At 44.7% G+C, this 26,008-nt stretch overlaps 1 protein-coding gene across 8 annotated transcripts in view; it reads left to right on the top strand.

The window, feature by feature from the left end:
- Nucleotides 1-26,008, top strand: part of LRRC49 (leucine rich repeat containing 49) — a 115,892-nt gene that overhangs the window by 26,602 nt on the left and 63,282 nt on the right. For all 8 annotated transcript variants that reach the window (XM_079953250.1, XM_079953249.1, XM_079953248.1 and 5 more), the window contains 5 exons: nucleotides 1,379-1,462; nucleotides 2,409-2,563; nucleotides 17,571-17,808; nucleotides 19,967-20,152; nucleotides 23,050-23,159. In XM_079953250.1, the coding sequence (XP_079809376.1) occupies nucleotides 1,379-1,462; nucleotides 2,409-2,563; nucleotides 17,571-17,808; nucleotides 19,967-20,152; nucleotides 23,050-23,159 (773 nt within the window). The remainder of the gene's footprint in view (nucleotides 1-1,378; nucleotides 1,463-2,408; nucleotides 2,564-17,570; nucleotides 17,809-19,966; nucleotides 20,153-23,049; nucleotides 23,160-26,008) is intronic.

Genomic DNA, 26,008 nt, shown 5'->3' with positions numbered 1-26,008 from the left:
GCTGTGTCCAGAAAGTGGTGTTGCGGGATGAGTCTTACGTGGGGTTCCTCAGAACTCTGTCCTGCCGCCCCCTGCTTTTTAACATCTATATGAAGCCTCTGAGAGAGATCATCAGGGGGTTTGGGCTGGGTGTTCATCTGTATACGGATGATACCCAGCTCTACCTTTCATTTAAATCGGAACCTGTTAAGGCAGTAAACATCCTGTGTGAGCGTCTGGAGGCTGTTAGAAGTTGGGTTGCAGTCAGTGGATTGAGGTTGCATCCTGACAAGACAGAAGTACTGTTTCTGGGGGACAGGGGGCAGGCAGGTGTGGGGGACTCTCTGGTCCTGAATGGGGTAACTGTGCCACTGAAGGACCAGGTGCGCAGCCTGGGAGTCATTTTGGACTCACAGTTGCCCATGGAGGCACAGGTCAGTTCTATATCGAGGGCAGCTGTCTACCAGCTCCATCTGGTACGCAGGCTAAGACCCTACCTGCCTGCGCACTGTCTTGCGAGAGTGGTGCATGCTCTAGTTATCTCTTGCTTGGACTACTGCAATGCGCTCTGCGTGGGGCTACCTTTGAAGATGACCTGGAAACTACAACTAATCCAGAATGCGGCAGCTAGAGTGGTGCCTGGGATTGGCTGCCTAGACCATATAACACTGGTCCTAAAGGATCTTTGCTGGCTCCCAATACATTTCTTAGCACCATTCAAAGCATTGGTGCTGACATTTAAAGCCCTAAATGGTCTTAGCCCAGTATCCCTGAAGGAGCATCTCCACCCCCATCACTCAGCCTGGACACGGAGGCCCAGCTCCAAGGGCCTTCTGGTGGTTCCCTCACTATGTAGTGAGATAGTGGCACCCTCCCAGTGGAATGCCCTCCTATCAGTTGTCAAGGAGATAAGTAACTATACAACCTTTAGAAGGCATCTGAAGGCAGCCATGTATAGGGAAGTTTTTAATGTTTAATGTTTTATTATGTTTTTATATATTTTGGAAGCTGCCCAGAGTGGCTGGGGCAATCCAGTCAGATGGGCAGGGTATACATATTTTTATTATTGTTATTAAGAACCTTTTAATATTTGATTTCATTGTGAGCATTGCTTTGTTACTTGGAAAATATGGGAATGCTTGGACTTTTTTTAATTGAATTACACAGTCTACCCAGTAGGGATACTTTGGGTTTGTTTCTTTGTTTTTTGTATAGCAGCTGGACACACTGTTCTGTGGAACTTGAAAACTTGTTCATGACTTCAGTGTTTTTACAAAATCCAGTATGACTTCCCTGTTACCTTTAGATCCCCTACCCTGCTATGGACTGACTCCTTGCAAAGTTTGACTAGTACCATCGTGAGTCTCACCGCAAAGTGTTCTGTTTTATTTTAACCCAGGAAGAAGAAAGGCGCATGGCATCTGTTGCCTTACGAAAAGAGGAAGAGAAGAGGCGTGAAAGCCACAAGCAGACCTTGCTGAAGGTACCAAGCGGTGGCCTTCGTGTGATGCAAATGGAAGAGAACCGGGCCCTTCCCTCCCTTCACTTATCCCACCCCCCTGGTAGCTGTGTCTCCTTGTTATGGCTGCTCCTTCCCTGCTGGAAACAAACCACATGGCATCCTCCATTGCAGGGGGAGAGTGATCAGTGGTAAAGCACCTGCTCTTCTTGCAGAAGGTCCCAGGTTCCATCCACTGCATCTCTAGGTTGGGCTGGGAGAGAATCCTGTCTGAAATCCTGGAGAGGTACTTCCAGCACTGAGCTCGATGGACCAGTGATCTGACTCCATATAAGGCAGCTTCCTATGTTCCTATAAAGTGTTCCTATGTTCCCTCTTGGAAGGCCGCATAACCCACCCAGGCACATACCCGTCAAAGGCATGGGACATCCTTGTGCAGGTCGTGTGACTCATGCGGGAGCATGGCCTGGAAGACGCGGCCTGGCTTTGCTCTGGGACATGTTGGAGGGTATGGCGGAACCAGTCACATAACAGAACTGACCACAGAGATATCAACATTTGAAAATGGCTTGGCTTTTGAAAAACGGGTTCCACAGAGCTTGGCCAACTGGGAACTCCTGCTATAGAGTATTTGATCAAGTCTGCCCATGCTTCCTACTGTCTTACGCATAAGAACACAAGAGCCTCTCTGGAACAGGCCATGGCATCCTACTTCTCACAGGCTTATGGGGAGCCCACAAACTACCCAGCAACTGTCATTGAGGGTCTAGCAGCCTCTGATTGTAGGGGGTCTATTTTAGTTAAAAGCCACCGATGTGGATTAATCGGTGTTGAGAGCAAACAGATAGCCAACTGAAATCAACATAAATTTCTGATTGCTGTAATTCCATTTCTTTGATCTTAGTTTCCAGAATGCCGTTTTACTTTAGCAAACTCTTTTCTCAAACTGTATATTCGTATCTCATTTCAGGAAAAGAAACGATTAACCATTAGCAATATTGCCCATCAGTGGGAGAGCCAACAGAACCGCTCTGCCCACCTGCCTTCCAGCCAAGAAAACAACGAAGACAACGAATCTTCTCAGAACAGCAGGAGTACTCCATATGTATTTCCCGAGGAAACCAGGTATGGAGGCCTTGTTTTCCTGGCCAACAAGGGCTACGCAGCCTCTTAGAGCCGCCCAGGCAGGAAGTCCCCATGAGCAGCTGGAAAGTTCCTCCTCTTCCTCTCTGTGTTTCCCTAATTTCATTTCCTGCCATCCCAAACAGACAGCTTGCTATTCATTCTCTTTACAGTCTGATTTTTCCCTTGTCTCACTCATAGCTTCTGAATTGCTCTCTTCCCTGCTATTATATTCACCTTCTGAAAAGAAAAGAAATCAACAAATAAAAATCCTTCACTTTAATTCTCTTGCTTCCGCTGCCCCACTGCCTCCTCCCCTTTTTCAGGCTCTAGCAGCCAAAATCAAACAGTCAGCTGGACTTCAGTGTCTTCTTGGGGGAAGAATCCAGAAAATCCACAATGAAGTGGGAAAGGCTACAGCCCAACAGCAGCCTCAGTCATAGAATCATAGAGTTGGAAGAGACCACAAGGGCCATCGAGTCGAACCCCCTGCCAAGCAGGAAACACCATCAGAGCACTCCTGACATATGGTTGTCAAGCCTCTGCTTAAAGACCTCCAAAGGAGATGGCATGAGGCATGGGATCTTGTACTGGGGAGAGGGGACAACAAACAACCCAAAATTGGAGGTGAAACCCTGGGGCATCTTGCTTAGAGTTTAATCCTGCCCCCCTCTCCTGCAGATTGCCATGTGGAGATGGAATCAAGAGTCACATGCTTCCCTCCCCATGTTACCATGGGAGATGGTCTTTCTCTATTACTGAAGTGGGATGGGATTCTGCCATTGGCCACTAGAGGCCCTCAGAGAACCACATCTGGAACCTTGGTTTCTGGTTCCTGGCTGGAGGAAGTTTGGTAATCGTCTCTCTCTCTCTCTCTCTCTCTCTCTCTCTCTCTCAATATTATCACATACCTTATTACTCCCTCTAAATTTTGTCATTCAACATTAATTATGGAATGTGGGATAAAAGTACTGCCTGAGGCATTATGCAACTGGATGGTCAAATTCCTCTTAAAATGAATGGAGGAGATTTGTTAGCAGTGGAGAGGGTGGGTGGGAGCACTAGTTGCCCCCCAGCAGAAAGTTTCCATTACACTGATGTATATTACAGAGTGGTGTTCTGTGTGTGTAATTTGGGCTGTTTCATCAGTTTGAAACATCTTTCAAAGGTTTAGGCAACATTAATGTGTGTCTTTGTGCATTCTCCAGTATTAGTGATCCTTTGGAATTGGAGTTTAGGCTTTTTGTGACTCTTTGATTCAGCTTGTTTTGGATATCCCCGTCTTTCTGTTGTTTATAAAGGTAGTGACGGAATTTAAATAATCAGAGGTCCACAAAAAGTATGAGGAGAAGTATACACCTTTGGTCTTTTGCTAAAGTAAGCCAGAGAATTCTCTATAAGTCTTCAGAGTACCAGGAATTTTAGGGTATTTTTCATTTGCTGTTCTATGTTTGTGCATTTTAAAATTCCATTTGCAATTGGAATTAAAGGGTTAAGCTATTGTAATGTATCAAGAATTTTCATCTTCTTTATTTAGGGAAAGTTATATTGTCTTCTGGTGTGAAGTCCTTAAGGCGGCTCACTCCCCCCCCTTCTCTATAAACTACACTAAAATAAACACACAGACCCCAAAAGAAATCTGCAATAAAACCCTAAAAATAGGAACAGCAAATGACAGCTAGGAAAAGGAGCTTATAATTATAAGATAAAATTGAGTAAAATGATCTTGTGATTAAGAGAATAGCTGAAGGCTATACTGTCCAACTTGCCACAGTCTTCCACCATTCCACACACCTGCAGTCGCTCCCCAAATTCATCCACACAATTCAAAAGCACTGTCTGCTATAAGCAGAGATTTGTGTTTTCCAGAAAATGTTGAACTGGACAATTTCTCTGTGCAAATTAGGTTAATTCACTTCAGAAAAGTTAACTTACAACAGAAAATGTTTAGTTTGCATGCCATAGAGTAGGAGTCGGCAAACTACGGCCTGGGGGCTGGATGCGGCCCACCAGGCTCGTAAATCCGGTCCCCAGACCCTGCCGCCTGCTCGGTCACTCCCTGCCCTGAGCTAAACCGGCGTGGCATCTCCTTGAAACTAAGCCGCAGGCGCCTTGCCGCGCGTGGACTGACTTCTGCAACACTGGCATGGCTTCGGTTTGGCTCCAGGAAGCTCCTGCAGCCAATCCAAAGCCACGGAGGCCTCTGGGCAGGAGGGGAGGCCGGTGCGGTTTCAGATTGGCTGCAGGAAGTTCCTTGTCCGTGCGCTGAGGTAAACCTGGCACGGCCATGGGTGGAGAGGCTGGCGGGTGGGCAGCGGGTCTGGGCCGCACCATGGGCATTGTGACAGGAGCTTTGCGAGGCTTTAGCCAGAGCTTGGTGCCCAGCTCAGCGCTGCTGCCTGGCGCTCCATGTGCGTAGCCTGCCCGCCGTCCTGGCCTTGGACGATGGGCCTCAGTGCGTGGTGCATGCCGCCTGGGAGCTCTGCAGTGACAGCCGATGGAGCAGCTGCTGCTCGTCAACAACACTGGAAAAGAGAGGACTGAGGGGAGATAGGATAGCCATCTTCAAATATCTCAAGGGCTGTCACATAGAAGAGGGAACAAGCTTGTTTTCTCCTTTTCTGGAGGATAGGATCCTAACCAATGGATTCTGACTAAACATTCGGAAGAGCTTTCTGACTGTTTGACAGTGGAACGGTTTCCCTCGGGAGGTTGTGGACTTTCCTTCCTTGGAGATTTTGAAGGAGAGGTTGGACGGCCATCTGTCATGGATGCTTGAGCTGAAATTCCTGCATTGCAGGGGGCTGGACTAGATGTCCCTTGGGGATCCCTTCCAGCTCTTCAGTTCCCTTATTCTATACTTTCATAGATGGTAGGAATTCATCTTCAGAAATAACAGTGAAGTTCTGCTGAAAGTGTTCCCTTGATCCATCCAGCAGCCACCTGGATGTTGCTGGACTCCAGCTCCCTTCATCCCTGGCCATTGGCGTTGCTTCCTGGGGTGATGGGGGTTGTGAGCCCACCAACATCTGGAGGGAAGCTGCAAGAGAGTGTAAGTGTGCTGTATTTTAAATTTGTGATTTTAGTATTTGGCTTTAAAAAGTATTACAGTGGTACCTCGGGTTACAGACACTTCAGGTTACCGACTCCTCTAACCCTGAAATAGTGCTTCAGGTTAAGAACTTGGCTTCAGGATAAGAACAGAAATTGTGCTCCGGCGGCGCGGCAGCAGCGGGAGGCCCCATTAGCTAAAGTGGTACCTCAGGTTAAGAACAGTTTCAGGTTAAGAAACCTGGACCTCCAGAACGAATTAAGTTCCTAACCCGAGGTACCACTGTAATAGTTAGAGGAGTATATGATCCCTCAGTCTTCCGAAATACTGTTTTTTCATTGGTATTTAAGTCCAGATTTTCCCCCTCTCTCCCTTCCCCATTGGAAGCATGTTTTCAAAATATACAGTGAGTTTAATAAGATCAAACAAACGGATAATGCAAAATCAGCTGAATGAAACTGTTAATTCTTTGTGCATGAATAGACTTCATAAACACAGGCTCCTCTGAACAGCTCTCCACAAATTGAACCGTCTGCTTCCCTGGTTGACGCCTGCACCTGTGTTATTTTAACAGAAACTGTTCTTTAACTGTTACTTTGTTGATGATTCATAAGATAATTTCTGGAATTATTTTGGGTTATTTTTCTCATATAGCTTTGAGTATGCCTGCCAAAGCCCATAATTGTAATTTATTTAAGCTTTTTTTTAAAGAAAAAATCATGAGACAAAAAAATCTTTGAATTAATGGCACCAGTGCTTCTTTTAGGATTCTTAAATGGAAACTTTGTGAGACTGGAATTCTTGTTGACATAAAGGTGAGGCAGAAATGTCTGAACTCCTTTCCATAAGTTCATACATGGGAATGGCAAGATCCTCCTTGCGGGACGGCTCAAATGCAATGCTGCCTCCGTCTTAGTCCTGGCTGAGAAATGGGGGACCCGTCTTGATGATGTGCCCTGCCTTGATGCAGAGCATGAGAGAAGCAGGGCGGGGTAGTGGTGAGAGTGTCGGACTCGGACCTTGGAGACAGGGGTTCCAATCCCCACTTGGCCATGCAGCCCACTGGGTCACCTTGGGCCAGTCCCCGCCTCTCAGCCTAACCTACTTCATAGGGTTGTTGTGGGGATTAAACAAGGAGGGAGAACTATGTACGCCACCTTGTGCTCATGGGTGGAAAAGGTGAGCTAGAAATGCAAATAAATAAAAAAGAACATAAGAAGCGTCCACAGGATCAGACCACGAATGCATCTTTTCCAGCAGCCTACTTGACAGGGTCCACAGCTTTATGTTGGCAGGAAATCTGCAAGCAGGTATTCAGTGGCACCCTGCCTCTGAAAGATGGCAAAATGCCGTTTTGCTATGGCATTATGAGAGTTGATGTTCTACTTTTTGGTTGTTTTTGTATCTGTCTGGCTTAGCTTTATTCATCCTCCCCATTATGCCCTGCTCTAACATCTGTTGGATGAAGGGTGCTCTAGAAATGTTTCAAATGAGTATCTTAAAGAAAAGCACTTTGTGCATTCAGGTAGATTCAACCCCCCTTTCCCCAGGCTCAGCTGTCAGAGTGGAGGTGAGCCTGGCCCAAGTGGGGAAGCCTCCAGCAGTGGAATTCAGGGAGGAAAGGCAGGTGGGGAAGTGACAGGGCAGAAATGTGAATAAATCCCAGCATGCCTTGCTTTGACTCCCCCTCCCAGATGCATATTTAATTCTAACAGTAAGTTTCTTTAGACTTTGCAACAAAATGGAACAAATTATCCTGAATATATTTTATAGTGGCCTTTTTCAGTATCTGTCATCTGTATGAAGTTTTATTTTGTAAAAACTTTGCATCCTACAGTAGCATCTATTAATGTTAATAATTTCACCCCTTTCCTTTCCCCAAGAACTCTGCATTCGTGTAGTATTAAGAGATTTCCCCCTCTATCCAGTTAAAGCAAAGTTCTTTGTGTAAAGTTTTCTTTTACTTACTTTCGGACGAGCTGTGAAGCTGGTTTATTCTTAGTAATTTCCTGATTGTGAACGCTGTGGTTCTTTAGCCAAGCTGTCTATAATAAAATGTAACATGTAAAATAAGTTTCCACGTTCTTTCTGGAAGCTGTAATTTTCTTTTATAGGAGAAGATGTTGGAAGAATCACTCTGCCTTTTCCCCTCTCAAAATAAAGTGGCAAAAATACTACTTTTATTACAAAATGAGCTGAACTATTTGCTGGGCTACAGTCTTGCAGAGTTTACAATGATCCTGGGCATTTTCCAGGCAGCGAGTTTTAAAATATTTCCCTCTCTTTGGTAAGTGGGCCTGCAGTTCATGGCACCATTTACTCTGAAGGAAGACTATTAAAGGCAGCCTGTGTTACAGTAACCACCTTTGGGGGGGGGGCTGTCAGGGCCTGTCTCCTCTCCACAACTTGAGGCCTTTGTCAGGGCGTTGTCTCACATTTCTTAATCTCTGTAGAATTTCTATAAATCAGAATTATGTAGGTAATAGAATAACAGATCATCCCCTTTATATTAAACTGCTGAGCACATACAGGTAGAAGCTGTTGCTTTAAGTAAGTGCCAGGATTTGAGCCTGTTGTGGCCCCCAGAAACGGGGACTAAGGGAAGATAAGCAGAGATTCTCACCTTTTGCTGGCCAAAGGAGGGACCTACAGGAGTCCACCATAAAAGTCCCTCCCTGCCCCGTGACAATCTGCCCTTGCCTTCACTTTGCACCTCTCCCCCTGAGGAACTGGGGTAGGAGATAACTGCTCCCTCTAGACACCATTCTCACTCCCTGCTGTGCCCAAGAGAGAGTTTCGGTACCCATATTCTTTCCAAAGAACAAAGATAATCCCTTGAGTTTTGGCAAGGGGGCGAACAACTAGAATCTATGATACAGCAAGCATGTGTCTAATCTCATATTTATTCAGAAACAGACGGATTTTTAGTAGCATTAGTGTAATGGAGTCAAGATGCACGGGAGGGTCTGTAGTTCATGGGAAGACACTGAGAAGGTCCCAGGTGTTGACATGGATCATGCGTAGATTAGGAAAGACCATGCGACACTTTCCTCCAATATGTTAAGCAGCACAGCAGACTGAAACATAAAATAAAATTTCAGTCACTCCCCCACCATAACTTTACACTTATGATGGCAGCCTTTGCCAACGGGGTGTCCTCCATGCTGGTTGGGGCTGATAGAAACCGTAATCTAAAACATCTGGAGGGCCCCTGTTGGCAAAGACTGTGTCATGGTATAATAGGTAAAGTTCAGAGAGGCGATGCTTGATTTTTTAATTATAAAAGTCAACACAACCAAACTTATTTTCAATATCATTGTTCTACTGTTCTCTGGAATTGCTTCTTTTTAAAAAGCTCTGTACGTGATAAATTTGAGGAACTGAGCCAGTACAAGGAAAGTAAACTTAATGCACAATGAACATTCTCTGAGTAGTGCCTAGATTCCTTTAGATTTCTATAAATATGCCCAATTGATGTTGATGCCAGTCTTTTTTTTAAAAAGTTGGCACAAAGGTTGGATTCTTCCAGTAAGTGCTTAGACATATTGTACATTACGATACTCCCAAATATTTGACAGGGGAAATTAGATAAAAATGTTTTATGTTAACTAAGCAAGAACTTCAGAACTGGGTAGTGAGCAAGCTTAATAAGACTATTCCTAATACAACATCTGTGAAGCATATTGCTGTTGGAAGTATTTCATATATATTCTCTCAAAAGCCATGTAAGATATATCCGTATTATACCTCCAAGTAGATGCATACAACCAAGTGTTGAAGTGCATCCCCAGCTATTAACAGAAGTGTTTCTGCATAGGGTTCCATCCAGCCTAGAACAGGACACTTGGATTGCTGTTCACGGTTTGGGGGTAAGTTCACAGGAGTGGTGGTGAGGATGAACAATGACTCCCCCTTTCCCATCTTCCTGAAACCACCCCCTACTGGGTTCGGGGCTGGATTCCAATCCATTTAAAAAAAAAAAAAAAATTTATTATGATTTTTCAACAAGTTTTAACATATTCAAAAATTCAAATTGCTCTTTACAATTTCAGTTCACACCTGCCCCCCCCCAAGACTTCCCCCAGCTTCCCTTTCTGGTTTATAACATATTTGTTTGTTCTGCTTATAATTTTATATACCTTATATACTAAAATTAAAATAGTATTCTTAATCTATTCTTAACATTTTTACCTCATATTTGTGTTTTCTATTTATATTTGTCCATTGTAAGTGTTTTACTCAAATCCTGCAAGTGAGTTCATTTCAATGCATTATTTCTGTATATACATCATTGTTGTTTAGTCATTTAGTCGTGTCCAACTCTTCGTGACCCCATGGACCAGAGCACGCCAGGCACTTCTGTCTTCCACTGCCTCCCGCAGTTTGGTCAAACTCATGCTAGTAGCTTCGAGAACACAACCGTCTCGTCCTCTGTCGTCCCCTTCTCCTTGTGCCCTCCATCTTTCCCAACATCAGGGTCTTTTCCAGGGAGTCTTCTCTTCTCATGAGGTGGCCAAAGTATTGGAGCCTCAGCTTCAGGATCTGTCCTTCCAGTGAGCACTCAGGGCTGATTTCCTTCAGAATGGAGAGGTTTGATCTTCTTGCAGTCCATGGGACTCTCAAGAGTCTCCTCCAGCACCATAATTCAAAAGCACCCATTCTTCGGCGACCAGCCTTCTTTATGGTCCAGCTTTCACTTCCATACATCACTACTGGGAAAACTATAGCTTTAACTATACGGACCTTTGTTGGCAAGGTGATATCTCTGCTTTTTAAGATGCTGTCTAGGTTTGTCATTGCTTTTCTCCCAAGAAGCAGGGGTCTTTTAATTTCGTGGCTGCTGTCACCATCTGCAGTGATCATGGAGCCCAAGAAAGTAAAATCTCTCACTGCCTCCATTTCTTCCCCTTCTACGTGCCAGGAAGTGATGGGACCAGTGGCCATGACCTTCTTTTTTTGATGTTGAGCTTCAGACCATATTTTGCGCTCTCCTCTTTTACCCTCATTAAAAGGTTCTTTAATTCCTCCTCACTTTCTGCCATCAAAGTTGTGTCATATAAGTTAAATAAGCAGGGAGACAATATACAGCCATGTCGTACTCCTTTCCCAATTTTGAACCAATCAGTTGTTCCATATCCAGTTCTACCTGTAGCTTCTTGTCCCCCATAGAGATTTCTCAGGAGACAGATGAGGTGATCAGGCACTCCCATTTCTTTAAGATCTTGCCATAGTTTTCTGTGGTTGACACAGTCAAAGGCTTTTGCGTAGTCAATGAAGCAGAAGTAGATGTCTTTCTGGAACTCTCTAGCTTTCTCCATAATCCAGCGCATGTTTGCAATTTGTTCTCTGGTTCCTCTGCCCCCTCTGCCCCTTCGAAATCCAGCTTGCACTTCTGGGAGTTCTCGGTCCACATACTGCTTAAGCCTGCCTTGTAGAATTTTAAGCATAACCTTGCTAGCGTGTGAAATGAGTGCAATTGTGCGGTAGTTGGAGTATTCTTTGGCACTGCCCTTCTTTGGGATTGGGATGTAGACTGATCTTCTCCAGTCCTCTAGCCACTGCTGAGATTTCCAAACTTGCTGGCATATTGAGTGTAGCACCTTAACAGCATCATCTTTTAAAATTTTAAATAGTTCAGCTGGAATGTCATCACTTACACTGGCCTTTCTAAGTGCTTTCTAAGGCCCATTTGACTTCATTCTCCAGGATGTCTGGCTCAAGGTCAGCAACCACACTACCTGGGGTGTATGAGACATCCATATCTTTCTGGTATAATTCTTCTGTGTATTCTTGCCACCTCTTCTTGATGTCTTCTGTTTCTGTTAGGTCCTTACCACTTTTTGTCCTTTATTATGGTAATCTTTGCACAAAATGTTCCTTTTATATCTCCAATTTTCTTGGAACAGATATCTGGTGTTTCCCATTCTATTGTTTTCCTCTATATCTTTGCATTGCTCTTGTCTCGCATTTTGCCACTTTGCTTTCTTGCATTTCCTTTTCATTGGGATGGTTTTCGTTGCTGCCTCCTGTATAATGTTGCGAGCCTCCATCCATAGTTCTTCAGGCACTCTGTCCACCAAATCTAAATCCTTAAACCTGTTCCTCATTTCCACTGTTTATACATAAGGGATTTGATTTAGATTGTATCTTACGGGCCCAGTGATTTTCTCTACTTTCTTCAAATTAGGCTTGAATTTTGCTATAAGAAGCTGATGATCTGAGCCACAGTCAGCTCCAGGTCTTGTTTTTGCTGACTGTATAGAGCTTCTCCATCTTTGGCTGCAGAGAATATAATCAATCTGATTTCGATGCTGCCCATCTGGTGATGTCCATGTGTAGGGTCGTCTCTTGTGTTGTTGGAAAAGAGTGTTTGTGATGACCAGCTTGTTCTCTTGACAGGCCTTTGCCCTGCTTCGTTTTGAACTCCAAGGCCAAATGTGCCAGTTATTTCTTTTATCTCTCGACTCCCTACTTTAGCATTCCAATCCCCTATAATGGAGAGAACATCCTTCTTTGGTGTCATTTCTAGAAGGTGTTGTAAGGCTTCATAAAGGTAAAGGTAAAGGTACCCCTGCCCGTACGGGCCAGTCTTGACAGACTCTGAGGTTGTGCGCCCATCTCACTTAAGAGGCCAGGGGCCAGCGCTGTCCGGAGACACTTCCGGGTCACGTGGCCAGCGTGACATCGCTGCTCTGGCGAGCCAGAGTCACACACGGAAACGCTGTTTACCTTCCCGCTGGTAAGCGGTCCCTATTTATCTACTTGCACCCGGAGGTGCTTTCGAACTGCTAGGTTGGCAGGCGCTGGGACCGAGCAGCGGGAGCGCACCCCGCTGCAGGGATTCGAACCGCCGACCTTTCGATTGGCAAGTCCTAGGCACTGAGGCTTTTACCCACAGCGCCACCTGCGTCCCTGTAAGGCTTCATAGAATTGGTCAATTTCAGTTTCTTCAGCATAAACTTGGTTCATAAACTTGGATTACTGTGATGTTAAAAGGTCTGCCTTGGATTCGTATCAAGATTATTCCATCATTATTGAGATTGCATCCCAGTACAGCTTTTGTCGCTCTTTTGTTGACTATGCGGGACACTCCATTTCTTCTATGGGAGTCTTGCCCACAGTAGTAGATATGATGATTGGATGATCATCATATCTACTACTGTGGGCAAGACTCCCATAGAAGAAACTGAATTTGTCCATTCCTGTCCATTTTAGTTCACTGATGACCAGGATACAGTATTTATACTTGCTATCTCATTTTTGACCACATCCAGCTTACCATGGTTCATGGATCTTACATTCCAGGTTCCTATGCAATATTTTTCTTTACAGCATTGGACCTTTCCTTTCGCTTCCAGGCATATCCGCAACTGAGTGACCTTTTGGCTTTGGCCCAGCCGCTTCATCAGCTCTGAATCTACTTGTCCTTCATCTACTTGTACTTGTCCTCAGTAGCATGTTGGATGCCTTCCGACCTGAGGGGCTCATCTTCCAGTGTCATAACTTTTATATGCCTGTTGTCTTTGTCCATGGAGTTTTCTTGGCAGGGATACTGGAGTGGCTTGCCGGTTCCTGCTCCAAGTGGATTACGTTTAGTCAAAACTCTTCACTATGACCTGTCCATATTGGGTGGCCCTGCACGGCATAGCTCATAGCTTCTCTGAGTTATTCAAGCCCCTTTGCCACGAGAAGGCTGAGGCAGGGTGCATTGCCTAGTGAGTTTACGTCAGAAGAGGAGAGATTTGAAAAGAAGACTTCCTGGTTAGCACGACCTCCTCTCTCAGCAGTTACGCTACTTGCGTAGGGCTTGTAGGCACTGCTTTCCAAAGAATAGATTGCAAGTTGATACCGCCCTAATGCCAAGGTAGCACATTTCTATATTCACTTCTTTTGCTTTGCATTGTTAAGAGATAAGGGGGCGGCAGGGGGTGCTGGAGGTGTAAACGACTATCAGACTTGAAAAGCTGGTATCACAGCATCAAGTTAATCCATTTTGTTGAATAAATTAAACCAAATAGTTTTAATTGGATTTTGAATTAATGTGCAATTAATTTTTATTGTTTTGAATTTTTTTGTATTATCTTCCAAAGTGGGTTGTGCAAATTGTTATTCTGAACAGTGCCTTTTATAGGGTAGGGTAGGGGGCACTGGGGATGAGTTTATGGAACCCAGGAGGCAGTGGCCTGGAAAAGTTTGGGAACAACTAATGTAGACAATACTGAATTAGATAGTTGATCTGACTCTCTCTCACTGCTAAAATAATCTGTCTTGGCATTCCTTGATGTGTTGTCTAAATGTAATTGTTTTATTGCATGCTTTGGATGTTTGTATTTTAAACATTTTGTAATGGGGTTTTATACTTTGTGAGCCACTTAGGAGCCCATTTTGGCATTAAGTGGTGTATAAATAAATAAATTTTAATGTTAAATATCTATTCTAAATGCCATGGACTGGAAGTGTTACTGAGCCACGTGCTAGTTGTCAATCGGTAGGTTGTTGTTGTTGTATAGTCATTTCATAGAATCATAGAGTTGGAAGAGACCACAAGGGCCATCGAGTCCAACCCCCTGCCAAGCAGGAAATACCATCAGAGCACTCCTGACATATGGTTGTCAAGCCTCTGCTTAAAGACCTCCAAAGAAGGAGACTCCACCACACTCCTTGGCAGCAAATTCCACTGTCGAACAGCTCTTACTGTCAGGAAGTTCTTCCTAATGTTTAGGTGGAATCTTCTTTCTTGTAGTTTGGATCCATTGCTCCGTGTCCGCTTCTCTGGAGCAGCAGAAAACAACCGTTCTCCCTCCTCTATGGGACATCCTTTTATATATTTGAACATGGCTATCATATCACCCCTTAACCTCCTCTTCTCCAGGCTAAACATGCCCAGCTCCCTTAGCCGTTCCTCATAAGGCATCGTTTCCAGGCCTTTGACCATTTTGGTTGCCCTCCTCTGGACACGTTCCAGTTTGTCAGTGTCCTTCTTGAACTGTGGTGCCCAGAACTGGACACAGTACTCCAGGTGAGGTCTGACCAGAGCAGAATACAGTGGCACTATTACTTCCCTTGATCTAGATGCTATACTCCTATTGATGCAGCCCAGAATTGCATTGGCTTTTTTAGCTGCCGCGTCACACTGTTGGTTCATGTCAAGTTTGTGGTCAACCAAGACTCCTAGATCCTTTTCACATGTACTGCTCTCAAGCCAGGTGTCACCCATCTTGTATTTGTGCCTCTCATTTTTTTTGCCCAAGTGCAATACTTTACATTTCTCCCTGTTAAAATTCATCTTGTTTGTTTTGGCCCAGTTCTCTAATCTGTCAAGGTCGTTTTGAAGTGTGATCCTGTCCTCTGGGGTGTTAGCCACCCCTCCCAGTTTGGTGTCATCTGCAAATTTGTTCAGGATGCCCTTGAGTCCATCATCCAAGTCGTTGATAAAGATGTTGAATAAGACCGGGCCCAAGACAGAACCCTGTGGCACCCCACTAATCACTCTTCTCCAGGATGAAGAGGAACCATTGATGAGCACCCTTTGGGTTCATCAGTCAGCCAGTTACAAATCCACTGAGTGGTAGCATAGTCAAGTCCGCATTTTACCAGCTTCTTTACAAGAATATCATGGGGCACCTTGTCAAATGCCTTGCTGAAATCAAGGTAGGCTACATCCACTGCGTTCCCTTCATCTACCAGGCTTGTAATTCTGTCAAAAAACGAGGTCAGGTTAGTCTGACATGACTTATTTTTCAGAAATCCATGCTGACTATTAGTGATCACAGCATTCCTTTCTAGGTGCTCACAGACTGTTTGCTTAATGATCTGCTCCAGAATCTTCCCTGGTATTGATGTCAGACTGACTGGGCGGTAATTATTTGGGTCCTCTCTTTTCCCCTTTTTGAAAATAGGGACAACATTTGCCCTCCTCCAGTCTGCCGGGACTTCGCCTGTTCCCCAGGAATTCTCAAAGATGACTGCCAGTGGTTCTGTGATCACATCTGCCAGTTCTTTTAATACTCTTGGGTGCAGTTCATCTGGCCCTGGAGACTTGAATACATCTAAACTAGCCAAGTATTCTTGTACTATCTCCTTAGTTATTCTGGGCTGTGTTTCCTCTGCTGAATCATTTGTTCCAAATTCTTCAGGTCGGGCATTGTTTTCTTTATTGGAGAAGACTGAGGCAAAGAAGGCATTGAGGAGTTCAGCCCTTTCTGTGTCCCCTGTTTGCATTTCACCATCTTCTCCTCTGAGTGGCCCCACTGTTTCTTTGTTCTTCCTTTTGCTACGAACATACCCATCAAAGCCTTTTTTGTTGCTTTTAACCTCTCTAGCAAGCCTGAGTTCATTCTGTGCTTTAGCTTTTCTGACTTTGTGTCTACACGTGCTGGCTATTTGTTTGAATTCCTCTTTGGTGCTTTCCCCCCTTTTCTATTTTTTGTACACATCCTTTTTTAATCTTAACTCAGTTAAAAGTTCTTTAGATAGCCACCCTGGCTTCTTTAGGCACCTTTCATGTTTCTGTCTCATTGGTATTGCCTGAAGTTGTGCTTTTACTATTTCCCTCTTAACAAACCCCCAGCCATCATGAACTCCCTTTCCTTTTAGTATTACTGTCCATGGGATCTCACCCAGCTCTTCCCTAAGTTTTATGAAGTCGGCTTTCTTAAAGTCAAGAAATTGAGTCCTAGTATGCTTGGCTGCTCCTTTCCGCTGTATAGTAAACTTCAGAAGAGCATGATCACTCGCGCCTAATGATCCTTCCACTTCTACCCCACTAACCGGGTCATCAACATTCTTGTCTGGTCTGTTTCTCTGAAATAGATTGTATCCCTCCATTATTACATTCCAATCGTGGGACTTATCCCACCAGGTTTCAGTGATGCCTATTATGTCATATTTAGTTTGCTGTACCAAGAGCTCAAGCTCATCTTGTTTATTTCCCATGCTTTGCGCATTAGTGTACAGACATTGAAGTCCATTAATCATTCCCCCATGTCTCTTATTTAAGGATTTTTTCCTCCCACCACTAGGTCTGTGTGCTGTTTGCTCCATTTGGTCTATGACATTTGGATGATCATCTTCATCAATTGATAGACTCCTACCTCCAGGAGCACTGTCTCCCTCCCCCACATTAGTCAATTTAAAGCCCTCCTGATGAGGTTTCTGAGATTTTTGGCAAAAACATTCCTCCCAACCGTTGTGAGGTGCAGCCCATCGCTTGCCAGAAGTCCATCTTCAAGAAACTGCAGTCCGTGATCTAAGAATCCAAACCGTTCCTGTTTACACCATTTGCGAAGCCAGATGTTCACTTCCACTATTTTTCCCTCTCTCCCTGGGCCACGTCGTTCAACTGGGAGGACAGATGAGATGACAATTTGTGCATTTAATTGCTTCAATTTCCTGCCCAGAGCCTCGTAGTCTCTTTTGATCTTCTGGAGGCTATTGCTTGCAGTGTCATTGGTTCCCACATGAACCAAGAGGAAGGGGTATTTGTCAGAGGGTTTTATGATTCCTTGCAGTCGTTCAGTTACATCTTGGATCTTAGCCCCGGGGATACAGCACACTTCCCGAGACATCTTGTCAGGCCCACAGATCACTGCTTCTGTTCCCCTCAGTAGGGAATCCCCTATCACCACTACATGCCTCCTCTTAGGTTTGGTCGGGGTTCTTCCGTGATCTGTCCGTTCCAAGGTTGACTGCACATTCCCTGAGGACTGACTTTGCTGCTCGTCTTCATATACCTGATTGACTGTAATGAGGGAGAGATCCTCAAATGGAGTCTGCTCTTCGTCTTCCATGCTAGGGGAGAGGACCTCAAAGCGATTGTGTATTTCTAAACAATCAGAGCGTTTAGTCGTGTCCGACTCTTCGTGACCCCATGGACCAGAGCACGCCAGGCACTCCTGTCTTCCACTGCCTCAATTGGTAGGGCTTGCCTTTAAAAGACTGTTTTATTTCTCCTTGCAGGTCTCTTGATTCACTTTTGAACAAAGGCACGCAAGGGCTGCCTGTCCTCGATTCACACTTGGTAGAGATAGAAGGTGACACCGTGTACCTATATGGCTCTGGAGCTCTGGAATCCCTTGATCGAAATTGGAGTGTACAGACGGCTGGGAGCATCACCACAATCTCCTTTAATTTCATAGACTTTGATGAAATTGTTCCAGTGTTGCCAAAACTGAGGATCAGATTTCCCAATTCTCTAGTAAGAAGTTTTGTTCTTGATCTTTTAGCAATCTGGGACAAGAGGCAGGATGTCCAAATGTCTAATTTGGTTCAGGAAAAGAACCTGCAAGATGCCCTTCTGGATCAGGCCAAGACTCCATTTAGTTCAGCCTTCTGTTTCCCACAGTGGACATCAAGATTCCTCTGGAAAAGCCCACAAGCAGAACATGAGGGCAATAACACTCTCCCTTCATTACTCCCCAGTATCTGCCTCTAATTGTGGAATGTGGAACCAGGGTTTAGTAGTTTGACCATTTGACTCAGGCTGAGGAGACCCATGGCCATGAGGCTCACTTGGTGACTTTGGCCAGCCACATTCTCTCAGCCTGACAGGCTTGCTGTGAGGGAGGGAGCACCCTGTACACTACTTAGAGCTCCTTGGAGGTGGGATAAAGAGATAAATTCTGTTTAGCCATCATGGCTAACAGTGATGAACAGATCTCCTTCTCCATGAAGTAGTATAATTCCCCTTTAAAACTTTCTGATTTATGACCGGTGCCACGTCTTGTGGCAAGGCAAAAAGTACTTTTCTTTTGCTTGTCCTGAACCCACAGCCAACCAGTTTTACCTTCTACCTTTTGTGGATGTCATTTGACTTAGCTTGTCTGTCTCTCTTATTTGTGTGGCATACCACATGCAGCAGATAATTTACCATACAACCCATGGATGGCAGACATTCACATTGTAGCAGAAAATGTGTGAATGTTCTCAGGTGGCCTCCTGAGACATTATGTGGCAAGTAGTTGTGCTCAAGATTGGGCAAACTTGTAAAAGCAGAATTTGGCAATTGCTGATGACTGCTATGATGGAATGACTGAAGTTTGCTCTTCTCGGCCATAGAAAATAATTAAGTGAAGAGCAGATTACATCACTGCATAGATAAATTGGCACCCAGACTACACCCACACACCCTCAAGCACATAGTCATGTGTGTTTAAGTAGAAGTTTGCGCGCTAACTTGGGCAAACAAGCATGGAAATATCCAGAAACAAGCCATTGTAGCCTTCTAGCCATCTAGTCTGTACCACCACTGCTCCTTTTGCATGCCTAGAAGAGAGAGACAAGGTGAGTAGAGGAAGCTCTACCTCCTTGCTCATATTTGTACATGTGTGCTTGGAGAGAGCAGGTAAACAGCAAAGAAGAGGAGGAGGAGGTCCAGGGGTGAGCAGTAGTAGTAGTAGTAGTAATAATGATAATGATAATAATAATAATAATAATAATAATAATAATAATAATAATATATTTGTTCCCCCGTCCATCTGGCTGGGTTTTCCCAGCCACTCTGGGCAGCTCCCAACAGAATAATAATAATAATAATAATAATAAAGCAACGAAACATCAAACATTAAAAACTTCCCTAAACGGCTGCCTTCAGATGTCTTCTAAAAGTCTGATAGTTGTTTCTTTTCTTGATGGGAGGGCATTCTACAGGGCGGGCACCACTACCGAGAAGGTCCTCTGCCTGGTTCCCTGTAGCTTCACTTCTCACAGTGAGGCAACCGCCAGAAGGCCCTTGGAGCTGGATCTCAGTGTCCGGGCTGAGCAATGGGGGTGGAGATGCTCCTTCAGGTATACTGGGCAGAGGCCGTTTAGTGGGCTCCCTGCTTGGATGTGGGTGTCAGCATGTGCTGAGTGATTCCAGGGTCTAATAAAGGTCCTGTCCAGCTCATGAATACTCACTGCAAGAGTCCCAGGACCTTCGTTTATTGCCAGGTCTGGCTCAAGATGATTTGCTGTCTGAGGCAAAGGATAAGATGACATATCCACTCCTTATACAGAAGCTGCCTTGGCTGGCAGTTAAATCTTCACCACTGGCAATGGGAGAGCATCCCCCATTGCACTTGACGGCAGCAGGCTGGTGCACAGGTCAGGATGTGTGGTACCCGGCTATGTCTGCTCCACATCCCTCAGCATCTGGCTAATGGTTGGCTGGTCTTGGCTATTGCCCTATTAGGTACGTTGTGCTGGGTCTCAGTGCAAAGGCCTAATGTCAAAGCGAGTAGAGACCTTTGACTAGCACAGCCAATCTGGTGCTGTCTGATATTTCTCAAAATGGCCACCCAGCCCCTTGCAATCATTGTATCTTCCACTAAATGTCTAATGCTGCCTGCCTTCTTGTTTTGCTTGTTTCTTTACAGCACCTGAAATTTAAGGAGAACAACCTTGCTGTGTTGAAACAGTTCAATGCCTTAGCCCAACTTCGCCGCCTTGAGCAGCTAACAGTTGATGCTCAAGGAAATCCAGTTGTCACCTTCACCCTGTGGAAGTATTACGTGATGTTTAGACTGGGCCATTTCAACCTGCAAAAAATAAATGGAATGGAGGTAAGAATAGGCAGCATTTTCAAGGGGGGGGGGCATTCAGACACCTTAGAGCTGGTTCAGTTGGTCTTATCACTGACTCACTTCTGCAAGAGAAATTGCTTGTGTGAGAGGTCTACTCACAGTGTAAAACAATCTCAGTATGATTGCAGGAGTCCCACAACAGGGCTGTCTCATCTCCAAGGAGCCCCAGTTACAGAGGACGTGCAAGAGTTTTTCCTGCCTCTTTTGCATTGCTTACATGAATTGGTTGTTTATCTGAGCCATTTTTCTGGTGTTCCACAAGGTGACAGATTTGTCTGTTGAGCCAGCTGTCATTCCAACAGCAAAAAAAGAAAAAAATGAAGTCATTGTAGAAGCTAAGCAAGAAATCCGGAGGTCAGGAAGCAAAAAATAAACAAATTAGGATCTATGCTGCAATTTTTTTTGTTGTTTTTGTTTTGCAAAACTATTCTATCTTTTGTTAAGTTCAGTATGTTTAATTGGTTATATTGGTCATACAGGAAAGCCTTAAATTAACTGATAATTGGAAACCATTGTTTATAATTTGTTACAAACTGGGCTTATATTAGATAACTAATGAAATATATACCTAGGAGTACAAATGGCAAGATTTACTTTCCAATTCTTTTCTGGCATGCATTAACCATGGAGTGGGGGGGGGGGGGGGAAATCACTAAACTCAACAGAAACCTCCCAGAGGGAGGAGAAAGAAAGCCAGGGAATAGTTACCCTATAGTAACTCAGGACCTTATAAAGCAGAACATGCCATAAAATTTCTAATACCTCAGTTTGGACATTTTTCTTAGCTAAGCATAACTTATATTTATGAGAACATGTAGAGCCATCTTGTACTATCAAGCAAAATGAATGCCTCCCTTTTCAGTCTGTCTTAGTTGCTGGACTCCATCTACCCTTCACACTGTCCAGCCTGGTCAGCAGCAGGGCCAAAGGATGGGCTGCTTTGTAGCCCAGCAGCATACGGATAGCCAGCCAGGTTCCCTACCCCTGTTCTGTGGAAACAAGCCAGTGTTAAGCCTTGGCTTATGGAGCTGGCTTGTTTCAGCAATTCAGATTTAAGATTAACCATGCAATGGATAAATGCAGTTGGGTTAAATTGTAGTGAATCTAAAATGGAAGTGAGGGAGAAGAAAATATGTGAGCTGGAGGATCCCTGCAGCTAAGTCTGCAATATGAGGGGGGAGAATAATGGCTCTGCAGAGAGTGTGTGTAGGTAATGTGCTTTTGAAAGATATTATAAAGGCTATGGCACCATATGAAGGAGCGTCTCCACCCCCATCGTTCTACCCGGACACTGAGGTCCAGCGCCGAGGGCCTTCTGGCGGTTCCCTCACTGCGAGAAGCGAAGTTACAGGGAACCAGGCAGAGGGCCTTCTCGGTAGTGGTGCCCGCCCTGTGGAACACCCTCCCATCAGATGCCAAGGCAATAAACAACTATCTTGACGTTTAGAGGACATCTCAAGGCAGCCCTGTGTAGGGAAGTTTTTAATGACTGATGTTTTAATGTATTTTTAATCCTTTGTTGGAAGCCTCCCAGAGTGGCTGGGGAAACCTAGCCAGAGGGGCGGGGTATAAATAAATTAACAACAACAACAACAGCAACAACAATTATTTTTATTTATTTATTTATTTATTTATTTATTTATTTTGGGGGAGGATGCTCCATAGGTGGATCTATGAGTAATGCAGTGAGCTCATAGAATCAGGCCCAAGTCCCTGCCACTCTATCTGGAGGTGATAAAAATTCTACTCTACCTTACGGTTGTTGTAAGAATGATTGTGTGAAATGCTTTGAAACACTATGTATTATTATTTGCAATAATTGCCAGTTTGGTTGCAGTCTTGCTGTGCGGCGTCAGGCAAAATGATAGTCAGTTTTAGTTCTTTGTCTGTAAAATGGAGGTAATTATGCCCTGTATGCCATGGCGGTTGTGAAAGGAGGAAGCTTGCAAAGTACTTGTGCATGCTGCAGCACAGACTCGTTAATGCTAAGTAAGAATGGGCACAGGCCATGCAAAAGAAAGCAGTTTTCAAATCATAGAATTGTGGAGTTGGGAGGGGCCCATAGGGTCAACTAGCCCCACCCCCTGCAATGCATCTATACAAGTGGGAGACATTTTACTGAGTTATTAAACCAGGGAGCCCACAAACACAGTACCCAGTGGCAACCTTTCATTTTAATTTTGGTGTAAAATTCTGCAGTAAAATTCTCTAACCAACGTAATCTACTATAGGAGAAAGGGCCACCAGCAATACAAGGAGGCCTCTGTCAAAATGGCACCAGGATGTTAGGCTCTTGTTATGGGCTGGAGGGAAGGTGGGGGAACAGGCACACACAGAGGTGACCAGCTGCTCCCCCCCTGCAAAACTGCACACTCAGCTGTGGGTACAGAAGGGACATGCTTGCTTGCCTTTGCAGGTGTGGACACTGAGGTGCTGACCTTCATTGGCTACCAGAAACCATGACTGCCAAACCCAGTCATTTTTGGAAACTTGTGCAAAACCTTTCTGGTGAAATGGAGAGCACTTTGAAGTGGATCACTTGGTGTCTTTTTATTAATTGCTTTGTTTGAAAATTTAACAAGAAAAGGAAAAAATGAATTAAAATGAAAAGAAGAGGGAGGAAAAAACACATTAATAAACAGAGATTTCTAATAATAAGAGTAGACCTCATTCAGTTCATATTGTGGATAGAGTGACTATCAGTACATGAATCTTAAATTAAACATGTAAGTTAACACAAGCCCTTCAGCTGTCCAAATGGATGCCTGTGTGAAATATGTTTGAATGCAACCAGAGCAGTGAGGTCCTTGGCCCATTGTGTATTACCATGGCCCAGATGGTGCCACTTTGACCCCTCCATCTTTCCCCTTCTGCAGGTTACCCAGAATGACATGGTCATGGCCGAAAATCTCTTTGGTGTCTTAGCATATGTAGCATCTTCAGATGTACCCTACTGCCGCCTGCTTTCATTCCTCGGAGATTGCAGGTAAATATAAATACACACATGAGAGTCATTTTGCTTTGTATGCCAAGGCTGTGATTAGTTGCATACACATAGAGCTCCCCCGGGATTGTGCTTCCCCATTCAATTTAACAGAGGGGCAGCTTCTTTGTATGCACAAAAAGAAGCCTCCTGCAGATGTCCCTGGAGGCAGAGGCGGAGCAAGGCGGGTGTGGCGCACTCTGGGTGCCATCCTGACGGGGCTGACATTCTGCCCCCCCCCCGGCGACTCCCAAGCCTACAGCGAGCTGGGGAAAGGGAGGAGCTGCAAAGCGGCGTGCAAAGACAAGCCTACCCGCTAGCCATCGTCTGCGCGCGGCTTTGCAGCTCCAGCTCTCTTAGAGCTGCAGCCGCAGGCAGAAGATCCCGCCGCCGCCCGTTGGCTCATGTAGCGACGCTGTGCATGCGCCATACGTATGGCGCACATGCGTGGTCACCAGGCGGTTTGCCCCACTCCCTGACACCCAGCACCAGGGGCTGGTTAGCCTTCCTTCACCCCTGCCTGAAGGAGGGCTATGAGAGCATCTCTGAAGACATTTGGAATAGACAGTACAGTAGTGGGACAGGCGGACTGATTTTGTTTAGTTTGCCTCCCCCCTCATGAGCCTGCATGAGAACGCCATTCCACCCTAGAGATCGCCCTTCAAGTCCCCTGATGCACAACAAATAGGGCCCTGGCAGAGAACCACCTTCTTTTGTGATACCCACAAAACGGAAGGTCCTCCTTAGAGAGGTACATCTCCCCTTGACTGCCATGAAGACCATCCTGTTTTGGTGCAATTGCTCAGAATTGTGCCATCTGTAAGGTTGTGCTTCCTCCTTCTTTAACTCTGCTGTTCTGGTCTGTTGACTTTCAAGTAGAGATTCATCACAAATGGCTGTTTCCATTCTGCTGCAGATGGTTTCTGCCAAATACTATGTTATTTTTCTCACAGTATGCTAGCTAATGTAGCATACATTACATTCATTTCAGTGTAAAGGAAACGTCAAACAATGTGAACATAATTAATTAATTATGTATTGTTTGTGGACTTAAAGCCCCCGCCCACAACATAAATTAATAACTCTCGTATCTGCTTGAATGATTTTCATTCCTGATTACAGACAAATACACAAACCAGCAATTTCCACTTAATTTTTTTAATTTTGCATGGAAATCTAGTGCGCATGTGTCTGCCAGCATTGTGCTGCTTCAGTGGAGACTTCTTCATTCCTTTTCCCTGGAGACTTCAGTTTCAGATTTTGCCTACAACCACAAGGTGGCAATATCTTCCCATAATGATGGCAAATTATGTTCCTGGGACGCGGGTGGCGTTGTGGGTTAAACCACAGAGCCTAGGGCTTGCCGATCAGAAGGTCGGCGGTTCGAATCCCTGTGACTGGGTGAGCTTCTGTTACTCGGTCCCAGCTCCTGCCAACCTAGCAGTTCGAAAGCACGTCAAAGTGCAAGTAGACAAATAGGTACCGCTCTGGTGGGAAGGTAAACGGCGTTTCCGTGCTTCATTGGTTCGCCAGAAGCGGCTTAGTCGTGTTGGCCACATGACCCGGAAGCTGTACGCCGGCTCCCTCGGCCAATAAAGCGAGATGAGCGCCGCAACCCCAGAGTCGTCTGCGACTGGACCTAACAGTCAGGGGTCCCTTTACCTTTAGATATCCCTTTCACAGGTAATACAAACTGTTCTTTCCCCAACTTTCCTGCTTTTAGGTTCTTATCTTTAACTATTATTCCTCAGAGTCACTTATTTCACTTACTTTATTCCGTGACCAGACACACTCAAAATGGCGAAGGCGCTGCTCCTTTCGCTTTCCCGCTAGAGCTGGCCTGTATCTCCCCTCCTCCGAATCTGAGCTAGAACTGAACCGTTGCCTTTCCTGGGAACATCCTGTCCCTCCCTGTTGTTCCTGTTGCTCTCTTCTATTAGCTTCACTGCTCTCCTCCCCCCTTGGGGAAAGCTTTCTCCATCTGGGAAACTGGGAACTTCTAAATCTAACTCTTCCCTGACAGATGACTCCTGTAGAAAGGCAGAATTAAAAACAGCCACCCTCCCTTTATTTATTTAGAAGATTTAATAAACCACTTAACACAAAAGTTCCAAAGCTGTGCTCATCGAGCATTATTATCCTAATGTTAACATAAAGCAGCTTCATAACTTCAATTAGGCTCACATTTCTTGGTGGAACCACTGAGATCTGGGGGTTTACAGTGTGTTGTCATCAATAATGGGTGGAACCCAAAGTTCCTGAGAGACGGCCTCCTCCCCTGCTATTCTTTTCTTTTTTTTAAAAAAAATAATATTTATTACTTTTCCAACAATTTAAACACTACAAAAAAGAAGAACAATACAATACAATACAATACAAAAACACTACATAACACTAACACATTAAACTAACAAAACAAAAAGTAGAGACTAAAGTAGAGACTAAAGTAGAGACTAAAAACAGTCCTACTGTCCATAATAGCCCACCAACCACAGAAATCTCTCAGGAACAAGGAACAGTTAAGGAAGAAAATCAAGAAAGGGAGGAAATTCTAATTTCCCGCACTTTAAAAAAGAATCTAAAAGATCCACCATTACGTCCCCCACCGAAAGCAGCGACAAATGGCTGTATCTGCACAAGAAAAAATTCCTCGCTGGACTTAATGACAGAACTAGAATGACTAAATGCTGTCAACCAGCCACCAACCCAAAAACGGATCCTACGCCTGTTGTCCTGGAATATCGCAGGGTGGGGAAACAAAGACGGAGACCCAGACCTAATGAACTTCTTTAAGGATTTTGAACTAATACTCCTACAAGAAACATGGTCAACTAGAGATATTAAAATTAACG

This window comes from Podarcis cretensis (assembly GCF_951804945.1).
Source record: "Podarcis cretensis genome assembly, chromosome: 14".
Lineage (NCBI taxonomy): Eukaryota > Metazoa > Chordata > Lepidosauria > Squamata > Lacertidae > Podarcis > Podarcis cretensis.
This window is presented reverse-complemented; position numbering and strand designations above follow the sequence as displayed.